The sequence below is a fragment of the Odocoileus virginianus genome, chromosome 23 (assembly GCF_023699985.2).
Source record: "Odocoileus virginianus isolate 20LAN1187 ecotype Illinois chromosome 23, Ovbor_1.2, whole genome shotgun sequence".
NCBI lineage: Eukaryota > Metazoa > Chordata > Mammalia > Artiodactyla > Cervidae > Odocoileus > Odocoileus virginianus.
Genome location: NC_069696.1, coordinates 48,121,923 through 48,133,288, shown reverse-complemented (window position 1 = coordinate 48,133,288; position 11,366 = coordinate 48,121,923). Strand labels below are relative to the sequence as shown.

The 11,366-nt window shown below is 40.9% G+C and overlaps 1 protein-coding gene across 4 annotated transcripts in view; it reads right to left on the bottom strand.

Annotated features, from left to right (window-relative positions):
• Positions 1-9,505: 9,505 nt before the first annotated feature.
• Positions 9,506-11,366, bottom strand: part of GNPTAB (N-acetylglucosamine-1-phosphate transferase subunits alpha and beta) — an 85,604-nt gene continuing 83,743 nt past the window's right edge. For all 4 annotated transcript variants that reach the window (XM_020881148.2, XM_020881150.2, XM_020881149.2 and 1 more), the window contains one exon: positions 9,506-10,910. In XM_020881148.2, coding sequence (XP_020736807.2) covers positions 10,833-10,910 — 78 coding nt within the window. In that variant the 3' untranslated portion in view covers positions 9,506-10,832. The remainder of the gene's footprint in view (positions 10,911-11,366) is intronic.

Below are 11,366 nucleotides of genomic sequence, written 5' to 3'. Positions count from 1 at the left end.
TCAGTTCCTTAAATGGCCCCTTGCCTCTGCACTCCATGCAGTCCTCCAACTCCTATGACCGCACCTGAAGCAGTTCCACCTTCAAAACTCCTCAGATATCCTACCCTCAAACCAATTCCTCCTACCTGCCAGCTCATTTAGTTTCCTCTGTTCCCACTGTAATCTTTTGCCAGATTCACCAGAACTTCATGTCCTTTACCTTTTTACTTTTCCTCTCTTCCTGTCTTGGATTCAGATTCCATCACTTCACTCAGTCTCTTGCTAATAACTACCTCTGCTTCCCCTGCGTTTGATCTGGCAAAGTGTTGCTTCTGCAGAAATCCAGTTCTCTTTTCTCTGTGCCTGCCTCAGCTTGGGCATCTCGGAATAAACTTACCCAGTTGGGCAAATGTGTAACATATAAATTTACGAGTTCTAGTTTCAACTGAGCCCTCAGCCTTGCCCCCAGATTCTTCCATTTCCCTCTACCTTATTCATTCTCTCCAGTAAGCCTTTTCTACTCTAGTCCACGTTCAACCCTGCCACCTCCCTTCATGCTTAGTATTTGATCCTCTTCATATTTTTTTTCCTGAGGAAATAGTTCAGACTGAAACCCCCAAAACTCCTGCCACCCAACTACCGCCTACCTGCATCTTGGCCATCTGTTCTTCCTCTTAGACTTTTCTGTAATCTGGGACTTCCTAGATGGCTCAGGGGTGAAGAATCCACCTGCAATGCAGGAGACACAGGAGTTGTGGGTTCAGTCCCTGGGTTAGGGAGATCCCCTGGAGGCAGAAATGGCAACCCACTCCAGTACTCTTGCCTGGAGAATCCCATAGACAGAGGAGCCTGGCAGCTACAGTCCATAGGGTCACAAAGAGTCAGACATGACTGAAGCGACCTAGCATGCATGCCTGCCTGTGATCTAAATTCTATGGCATCTTGTCTTCCAAGAATCTTACATTATCCATTATTTCTCTTTTTCTCAGCTCAGTCCCTCCTATTAACATTTGTTGTTGTTCAGTTGCTAAGTCATGTCTGACACTTTGTGACCTCACAGACTATAGCACGCCAGGCTCCTCTGTCCTCCATTATCTCCTGGTGTTTGCTCAGATTCATGTCCACTGAGTTGGTAAAGCCATCCAACCATCTCATCCTCTGCTGCCCCCTTCTCCTTCTGCCTTCAACCTTTCCCAGCATCATGGTCTTTTCCAATGAGTTGACTCTTCGTATCAGGTGGCCAAAGTGTTGGAGCTTTAGCTTCAGCATCAGTCCTTCCAGTGAATATTCAGGGTTGATTTCTTTTAGAATTGGCTGGTTTGATCTCCTTGCTGTCCAAGAGACTCTCAAGAGTCTTCTCCAGCACCACAGTTCAAAACCATCAATTCTTTGGTTATCAGCCACCAACTCTCACATCTGTACATGATTACTGGAAAAACCGTAGCATTGACTATATGGAACTTTGTTGGCCAAGTGATGTCTCTACTTTTAATATGCTATCTAGGTTTGTCATAGCTTTTCTTCCAAGGAGCAAGTGTCTGTTTATTTCATGGCTGCAGTCACCATCTGCAGTGATTTTGGAGCCCAGGAAAATAAACTCTGCCTCTGCTTCCACTTTTTCCCCATCTATTTGCCGTGAAGTGATGGGACCGGATGCCATGATCTTCATTTTTTCAATGTTGAGTTTCAAGTCAGCTTTTTCACTCTCCTCTTTCACCTTCACCAAGAGGCTCTTCAGTTCCTCTTAATATTTACAAATACTCAAATCTGTCATCTTAAAAAATTCCTGAGCCTTATTTCCAAACAAACTGCTGTGCTTCTATCTCTTTCTCTGCCAAAATTCTAGAAAGAATTATCTAAGCTTGTTGCCTCAATTTCTTTTCCTCTTGTGTGTGCTTTAAGCCACTTTAAGCCAGCTTTGACCCCTCCTACTAATTTGAAATGGTTTTCACTCAAATGACCTCCGTGTTGCTGAATCCAGTGGACATCCTCTGATCCTCACTCACTTGACTCTTAACAACAGTCAGAGTAAACTTCCACTCCTTTCTTCCCTCATGCTGTCTTTCTTTGATTTCCATAGTTATACATTCTCTTGTTACTCCTCTTTTGGAAACTTCTTAGGATGTTGCTAACTCTTCCTCTTCTAATGGACCTTTAGATGTTGGAGTTCCCCAGGAATTGGTTTTACTTGTTTTTTTTTTTTTTTTCTCTCTCAGTTTGCACTATGCTAAATGTTTTTGTATATACATATGAGTTCAAATACCAGTTTTTCAAAGTGTGGTTCATAGGCCAACCTGTACCAGGATCACTTGCAGAAGATGAAGTGGGGCATGTGCTGGAGCAGGAGAAAGGAGTGTTGAAGTTCAGATTCCTGGGCCCCGTCCACAGGCTACTAAACTGTGTGGGTGGAGACTGGGAATCTGCTTTTTAAATTCATTCTCCAGGTTATTACCATGCTAAGTGTGGAACCACTAATTTGATTCGTCGCATTAACAAGGGCAGCTCAACACCTCCATCTGCTGACTTATTAAAACCATTGCCTATTTTCTCAAATGTTAGGAAACTGAAAAATGTGGGGAAAAAAACAAGAACAAAGGAGAATTATCTGCTTTGTGAATAATCAAGATTGGGTTTTGTCATCTTTTGACTTTTCTAGTGCCAAATGAGATCTCGTCTATATTTGGGTTTCAATTTTTAATCCATATCCCACTGTTAATAAATATGTAAGAACTGGAATGACTGTTTCATCATATAGTCTCCTAAAATGGAGCTCAGGCGTTTAAAGAATTTTCAAAATTAGCTTTCCTGGAATTGGCTGATAAAAAGCATTGTACTTTCCACAAAAAAATTTAACATGGGTCATTATAATTCTACCTAATATTTACTGTTAAATTATTCTAGTTACAAAGTTTTCATTCTAAAACAACTTTTAGAAAATAAATAATTTATGAAGGAAATGAAATTCACTCATAAATCTCACTACCAAGAGACAATACACAAATTTTAAATTTGGGGCATTATTTCCTTTCTTCTCTACATATATGCATTTTCCCCCAAATAAATTAAAAGTGTGTTTTGACTTTTGTACCTACCAGTTCTCCAACTTTTTTTCCTGGTTTTAATCATGTATTTTTACCTCTTTAAGATTTGACAAAGACTTCAGGATTTTGACTGATCGCACTTAACTAACAAGTTCAAGTCTCAGGGCTAATCTTGTAAGACTGCATTGTTACTACTTCTCCGTATATGTTGCTGTTGTTGTTCTGTTGCTAATTTGTGTCTGACTCTTTGTGACCCCGGGGACTGCAGCAGACCAGGCTTCCTCCTTCACTATCTCCCTGAATATCATTGCCCAATTATCCCCTCTAATTACCGGGATTCCTGAAAAAATGTTGCCTCATTTTCTTTTTTCTAATTGTTGCAAATTTTATTATTGAAGTATAGTTGATTTGTAATATTGTGTTAGCTTCAGGTGTATAGCATAGTGATTCAGTGTTTTTGCAGATTATAGTCCATTATAGGTTATTACAGGATAATGGGTATTATTTCCTGTGCCATACAGTATATCCTTGTTGCTTATATATTTCATTTATAGTAGTTTGTGTCTATTCATCCCACACCCCTAATCTGTCCCTTTCCCCCCACTTCTCTTTAGTACAAGTTTGTTCTCTGTATCTGTGAGTCAATTACTGTTTTGCATATACATTCATTGGCATTTTTTTTTTTTTTAGATTCCACGTATAAGTGATATCATATAGTATTTGTTTTTCTGTCTGATTTATTCCCTTTTTGAGAGCACATCTTCTTTGGGGGGTGGGGGCCACGCTGCTAGGCTTGTAGGACCTAAATTCCCCAACCAGGGATTGAACCCAGGCCCGTGACAGTGAAAGCATCGTCTCAACCACTGAACCACCAGGGAGTTCCCTACGCCGCGTCTTCCTTTCTGCGTTTATTTAATTTTGGCTGTGCTGGGTCTTCGCTGCGGCTCCCGCTCTCCTCTAGTTGCAGACAGCAGGAGCTGCTCTCTAGCTGTGGTGCTTGGGCCTCTCACTGCGATGGATTCTGTTGAAGAACATGGGCCGTGGCCTGCGCTGGCTCCAGGGGCTGCGGCTTCGCGGCTCTAGAGCACAGGCTCAGCAGTTGTGAAGCACAGGCTTAGCTGCTTTTTGGCATGTGGGACATTCCTGGACCAGGGATCACACCCTGCCCTGGCACGTGGGGTCTTCACCACTGAGCCCCCGGGGAGGCCCAGCACCTCTTCTTTATCCAGGTGTCTGCTGATGGGCACTTAGGTTGCTCTTTTTTTTTTTTTTTTTTTTTTTACTATTGTAAACAGTGCTGCTATGAACATTTTGATGCCTCTATCTATTTGAATTAGTGTTTTCATTTTTTTCTGGGTGTATACTGAGGAGTGCAATTGCTGGATCGTATGGTATTTTGATTTTTAGATTTTTGAGGAACTTTCATACTGTTTTCCATAAGGGCTACACCAGTTTACATTCCTACCAACAGTGTATGAGGGCTCCCTTTTCTCCAAAATCAAAATTTTGTAATTTGTAGACTTTTCAATAGCTATTCTGACAGGTGTGAGGCCATATCTCATTGTGCTTTTGATTTGCATTTCTCTAATAATTAGTGATGTTGAGCATTTTTTCATGTGCGTATTGGCAATCTGTATGTCTTCTTTGGAAAAATGTCTATTCATATCTTCCCATTTTCTTGATTGGATTGTTAATTTTTTTAACATTGTATATTTTGGATATTGACCTTTTGTCAGTCACATTGTTTGCAAATACTCTCTCCTGTTCAATTTTGAATGGTTTCCTTGGCTGTGCAAAACGTTTGTTTGGTTTTGCTTTCATTTCTTTTGCCTTAGGAGACTGATCCAAGATAACACAGCTACGATTTATGTCAGAGTGTTCTGCCTGAGACTGCCCAGTGGTCCAGTGGTTAAGGCTCCATGCTTCCAAGGCAGGGGCCTAGGGTTTGATCCCTGGTCAGGGAGCTGAGATCACGCATGCCACAAGGCACAGACAGTGTTGCTTTTAGGAGTTGTCTGTGTTGTCTTTTAGGAGTCTTATGGTTTCAGGCCTCACATTTAGGTTTTTAAACCTTTTCATTTTTGTATATGGGGTAAGAGAATGTGCTCATCTCATTGTTTAGTTTTGACACCTGTGAGTCTGTTTCTGTTTTGTAGATTTGTGTCATATTTGTGTCATGTTTTAGATTTGTGTTCATATTTTAGATTTGTGTTCGTGTCATATTTTAGATTCCACATGTAAGTGAATATCATATAGTATTTGTCTCTCTCTTTCTTACTTCACTTATTATGATAAACTTTTAAGTCCATAAAAGAGCTACAGTTTCTATTCCCTTCCTCTATGTTTTGTTTTTCATATATTTTATATCTTCATGCTTATCCCTTTACAGTTTATTGTAGTTATAGTTGCTTTTTAACTTTTAAAAATGTTTAAATCTATGTACTGACTTATTTAAGTGATCTTCAATCCTTACTACATGTATGTCTTTCCTATTAGGATTTTTTCCCTTTCAGAGAAGACCCTTCAACACTTCTTTCAGGATAGGCTCAATATTGCTGTTACTTTGTTTTTGCCTGCTTGAAAATTCTTTCTCTCTTCATCTATCCTAAATGATAATCTTGCTAGGTAGAGTATTCTTGGTTGCAGATTTTTGTTTTAGACTTTGAATGTTTTGTCACTCTCTTCTGACCTTCAGTTTCTGCAGAATAATCAGCTGATAGCCTTATGTGACTTTCCTTGTGTATGCCCCTCATCCTTTCTTGCTGCCTTTAGAATTCTCTTTAACTTTCGCTATTTAAATTATGATATGTCTTGGTGTGGGTCTGTTAGAGTTCATCTTTTGGGGGACCCTCTGTGCTTTTTGTACCTAAATGTTTCCTTCTTTAGGTTTGGGAATTTTTCAATCAAAAGTTCTTCAAATACATTTTCAATTTCCATCTCTCTTCTCCTTTTGGAGTCCCTTATAATGTGGATATTGGCATATTTATACTATCCCATAGATCTTGTATGTTGCTGTGGGTTTTTTGTTTTTTCGTTTTTTTTTTTTTTAATCTGTGCCTTTCTGCTGGCTGTTTCAATTGGGTGATTTCCCTTATTCAATCTTCCAGATCACTTATGTGTTCTTCTGCATTATTTAGTTGTCTATCATTAATTCAAGTGCTTTTTATCCCAGAAATTGAATTATCTGTTTTTTATTAAACTTTTAAGTTTCCAGTTTCTTGTTAAAATTATCTGTATTTAGATTGATTCTCCTAATTCAGTTAGCATTTTTATTACCAACATCTTGAATTCATTGTGTGTGTAGACTGATTATCACTGTTGCATTATTTTTTCAGGGGTTTTCTCTTACTCTTTTGAGAGTAATCCCTCTGCTTTATCATTTTACTTACCTTTCTCCATTTCTATGAATTCAGGTTAAACAGTTATCTGTTGTCTTGATGGGATGTTTTATTTGGGAGCATCCCTGGGTAGACTTCGTGTGCCCAATGTCTTTGGTGTGAGGGCTGGATTTGACATTGATGCCAGCCACATCTTTCCTCGATGTTGTACTGTCTACTTGATAAGGAGTGTGGCTGGTGTTGGCAGAGCTAGAGCCTGCGCAGATGAGGTAGACTTCCTCTCTGCTCAGTGGCAGGGGTGGAGGTCTGTTTCCAAGTGACTGGAGTGGGTGCCCTGAGGGTCAGACTTGAGCTGACTCTGCTCCATTTAAGGGTGTGTTTTTCCTTCTCCCTGCAAGGGGGTCTTTGCCCCAAAGGAGGGTACAGCTGATGTGAGTGTGGCTCAGAGGCCCCACGTGCTGCGGCTCTGCTCAAATGTAGCCCAAGGTCGCATCTTCTCCCCTATTCTGGTTGTCACCAATCTCGAGCAAGGCTGTGGTGTGGAATGGGCAGGGTTAGAGCATTCGCTTGGCTGGGGGTCGGGTATTCTGGTTGTGGGAACTGAAGCAGCTGGGCCACTGTCAGAAGTGTGGCCTGCAGCTGTGATGCTGTTTGAGTAAATGCCAGTGGCCTCCGCCTACCTGGCCCATACAATAACCCTGGACCACTTCTGCATCCTAGATCAAGTCTCTTCCCAGGACCTGGCTGCCCTAGGCCCAGTACCAACTGGTGGTGTGGACTGAGAGGCTGGGATGGTCACTGAGCTCAGACTGGGGAGCACGGTGAGGCAGCAGCCAGTAGGGCAGACGCCACCGAGTCTGGGGACAAGCCAATGCCCTGGTGCTTCTCGGGAGCGGAGTCTAGCCTGCTCTCCGCTGCAGGAGATGCTCAGCTTGTGGCTCGACCCCCTCACTCCCCAGGCAGGGCCTGTGTCTGCCCTCGTGATCACCCCGCTCCTTCTCTGTGAGTCCCACCCCAGGGCACCAGGTCTCTACCTGAAGCTTTCTTTCCTGTTCCACCCCACCACATGGGAATCCTTCTTGCGTCCTTGATGTATAGGAATTATTCTGCCAATTCTGTTTTCCATGAGAATTGTTCCACACAGAGATGTAGTTTTCATGCGTTTGTAGGGGGAGGTGAGCTCCACATCTTCTTACTCCGTCTTGATCCCCCTCCCTATTATTTAGTCAGTGTGGCTGTAGAATCTTGTCAAGGTCATTTGAAAGCCTCAACATTATATCCCTTATTCCTTTAGTCATACTGATAGCTAGTCTTACAGAAAATTTCTTAGTAGATCAGCTATTAGTGATGGAACCTGGAGGTACAAGGAGTTTAACAGGTAAGGAAAGCATCTATAAGGGAACAGAGGCATAAAAGTGCACAACATGTTTTGGAAAATGAGATGTGTGTGGCCAGTGCAGGTGGGGGAAAAGGCAGCAGGAAGATCAAGAACTTGAGACTAACTGTGAACCATTTTGGATCACTTATTACATGACAGCTACTGTATTCTGTATTGATGCTTTCCATACATTTCTTTGAATCCTTTCAATAATGAAAAAATTATAAGGTCCACTGTATTCTTGCTTTCAAATATGGCAGCTTGCCTTCAACTTGACTCAATAATCTAGAAACCTGGTTGTCCACATGTACCCAACCTCTGTCCCATGAAGCTGGAGTGGTGTGTTTTTTATTAGCCCAACACCCCTCCCTTCCTTTGGGTAAAAGTCTGCACATTCTGGCCACAGATGTGTGGATAGAACCTAGAGTAAGCCAGTTGCAGTAACTCATCTCCACCAGGGTTTTCAGCACCTGAGTCGGAGAGGAAGCTTCCTGCCTCTTGGGGAGATGGGGGCCGGGAACTGCCACTTCCCCACCGCGGGGAGAAATGCTGGCATGTAGAGAGGGGCAGGGATGGGCGGTGGTGAGCACGGCTCTTTAGGGCATGTCTCCTGTACCCCTCTTTTCCTTAGGCAACTTGTTAAGATGTGTGCATTTAGCACATAAAACGTGTCCAGTAAGCAGAGTTGTTATCAAGGCAAACGGGAAAGAGGAGCAGTTAGACTGATAAGAAGCCCTTCACCTCCCCTGTCTTCTTGTCTCTAGGAAGTCTAGGATTTACTTTAAAATATACCAATGAAGAAAAATAGTAGAGCAAACAAATTGGCAAAAATGTTGAAAACTATTGATAAATGGGGAAGTTATTATCCTAGACTCTCATTTATTAGTCTCAATGGACCATGCTTTATTTTTTTTTAATTTATTTTTAATTGGAGGATAATTGCTTTACTGTGCTTTCTTTAAAAAAAGGTTATCATGCAGTTTCCTTTTTCGGTCCTACTGATGTGAATTACACTGATTTTCGGGTGTTGACCAACCTGCTTTTACTAATGTTTCACTTGGAATTCTTATGAGGTAAACTGCCCTATGGTTTTCCTTTCTTGTTAAAATTCTTGAAGACACGTGAATGCCCATCACTTCTGAGGTTCCTTTGTTCTACTGATTCTACTGAATCATTAGATAAATGATTCTATATTGCAATGATTCTATATTGTATCCATCTCATTATCTATTAAGCTCCAAATAAAGTGTGGATTATGTTCACCTAACCAGAAATCTCCATCACACCCAAATGTTCATTTCTTGAACTTTTCTAGAATTCTTCACTTTAAGAATGATACCCAGATAACCCCTAAATTTTTACCACATAAATCATTTTTAGAACTTATTTTCCCCCATATAATGACATTCTCCAGGTAGTAACACTACCAACCTGTCCTTATACTATTTTCCACTTAATTTCAGTTGTGGAAACTTAACTTCCACTTAATGTTTAGTCGCTAAGTCATGTCCAACATTCTTCTAACCCGATGGACTACAGCCCACCAGGCTCCTCTGACCCTGGGATTTTCCAGGCAAGAATACTGGAGTGAGTTGCCATTTTCTTCTGCAGGGGTTCTCTCCCACCCAGGAATCAAACCTGCGTCTCCCGCACTGCAGGCGGATTCTTTACCACTGAGCCACCTGGGAAGCCCCTGACATGCCATATAAGCAATCATATAAGATGACTGCTGAATCTAGATGACAAACTCACTCTTCAAAGATCAAAAGTTAAAGCATCAGATAAAATTTAAGTCTTATGAGACTTCAGTTTTTGAAATATGTAACTCTCACAGCACAAACACAAGTTATTTACACGTTCTTTTTACAAAATGTGTATGCCATTTGGAAAGAATACTGTTAAGATCATGATCTAAAATACCTGTCAAGAGTTCAAAAAGGACCCATGGAATCTGGTCTTCATAAATCCACAGTACAACGACAATAAAACACAGCTGACTGTCAGGGCTTACTTACACATAAGAATACTAATTCTGTATCATGGCCTATGGCCTGTTTTTGTACAGGTGCAAGTTAGACATGGTTTTGACATTTTAAAAAGATTATTAAAACAAAAGCTAAATTAAAGAATATGCAACACAGACCCATGTGGCCGGCAAATATTTTCTCTGTGGCATTTTAAAGAAAAAAGTTTCCTGACCCTGCATTACATGAAGCTGATTGAGAGTCAGCTACTGGAATATACTGATGAGTATTTTAAAAAAGACACCACTGTTATGTGCCAGTACCATCAGCACTACTCATTTCTAAAATGAGGCACTTCTTTTTGAATATGTACATCTTCAAAACATAATTACATCTAGCAAGTAGCTCTGCTACTTAACTCTAGCCCTTGGTAATCAGGTCTCCACATAAAATCACAGTATTCTTAGGGGCTGAAGATATTAGGGGCACAAATATCAGATATCTGTCATTGAGTTCATGGTAAGTAGGTTAAGATCACATAGTCTTCAGTGTTAATAAAATTTATAATTTAGATATTGTCAATAGGATGTGTTGCTGCTGCATTATTTAAATAATATCTATAAAAACATGTTACACATCCTAATTCATTGTTTTTGAAAGGAAGAATAACTTAGTTAACTTAGTAGCTACTTTAAAAATGAAAAATGGAAAAAAAGAAACACCCCCTCCCCCCCAGAAGGTAAAACCACAGCAAAAAGCTTTGGAATGCAAAAGACGGGGGACTCCTAGCAACCGCACTCAAGGTGGCTTCCGTGTCTCATTTTAGCTAGCTGCTCAGTTCCCACGGCAACCTCTGTCTCGCCCGTGAGCCACTTCATTTAAAGAATGACAGACAGGTCCATGAGCCAATGTTTCAGAAGTGAAACCAGGGCTGCTCAACACGCACGTCTTCTCTGTGTGGGTTAAGCAGTTCCTGGTCAGGAGGCTTTGTTCATGCCAGAAAACAAGTCCTGTACTGGGTGTTTTCCCTTCTGCAGGCCAAGCTGGCTGAGCATCACATCATGAAGACATCTCTGATGCCGAGTTTTCAAATGCTCAGTGAACGCTGAGGTAGATTTCTGATGGATCTCTTTTATACCCTGATTCGATCAGGACTCGCTTCTTTGTGTATCCTCCGCCTGGGAAATATCTTCCGCTTAAGTGCAATTAACTGAAGGATGAAAGACAGAAGATAAATTGTAATTCTCCAGGTTAACAAACTTTAACTTTCTTGCTGAGGGTCATATGACCTTAATCTTTTCCCTAGTCCTGTACATAAAGAAGAGACGGCAAACAAGGCTCCATCATTCCTCCCCTCAAAACAAAACTAATGGCTTTTTATATGGTTCAAATTATATTTCCCCAAGTTTCTTTTTCTTTAAGACCTATAAAAACTATGTATTTTTATATAACAATTACCACAGGTATTCATTTTCAGGATGTCTGTCGAGTCTTTCCACTGAAGGACACTGAGTCTTCCCTCATTGAGATACTGCCTCTGGGTTTGCAAACAACTACACGGGTAAGCTAGAATCTTAATTTTTTTTTTTTTGTTAAGAATTCTATCACCATTGTTTTCCTGTACTTAGTAACCATATCAACAATCATTGGGCATTACCTGTATTTT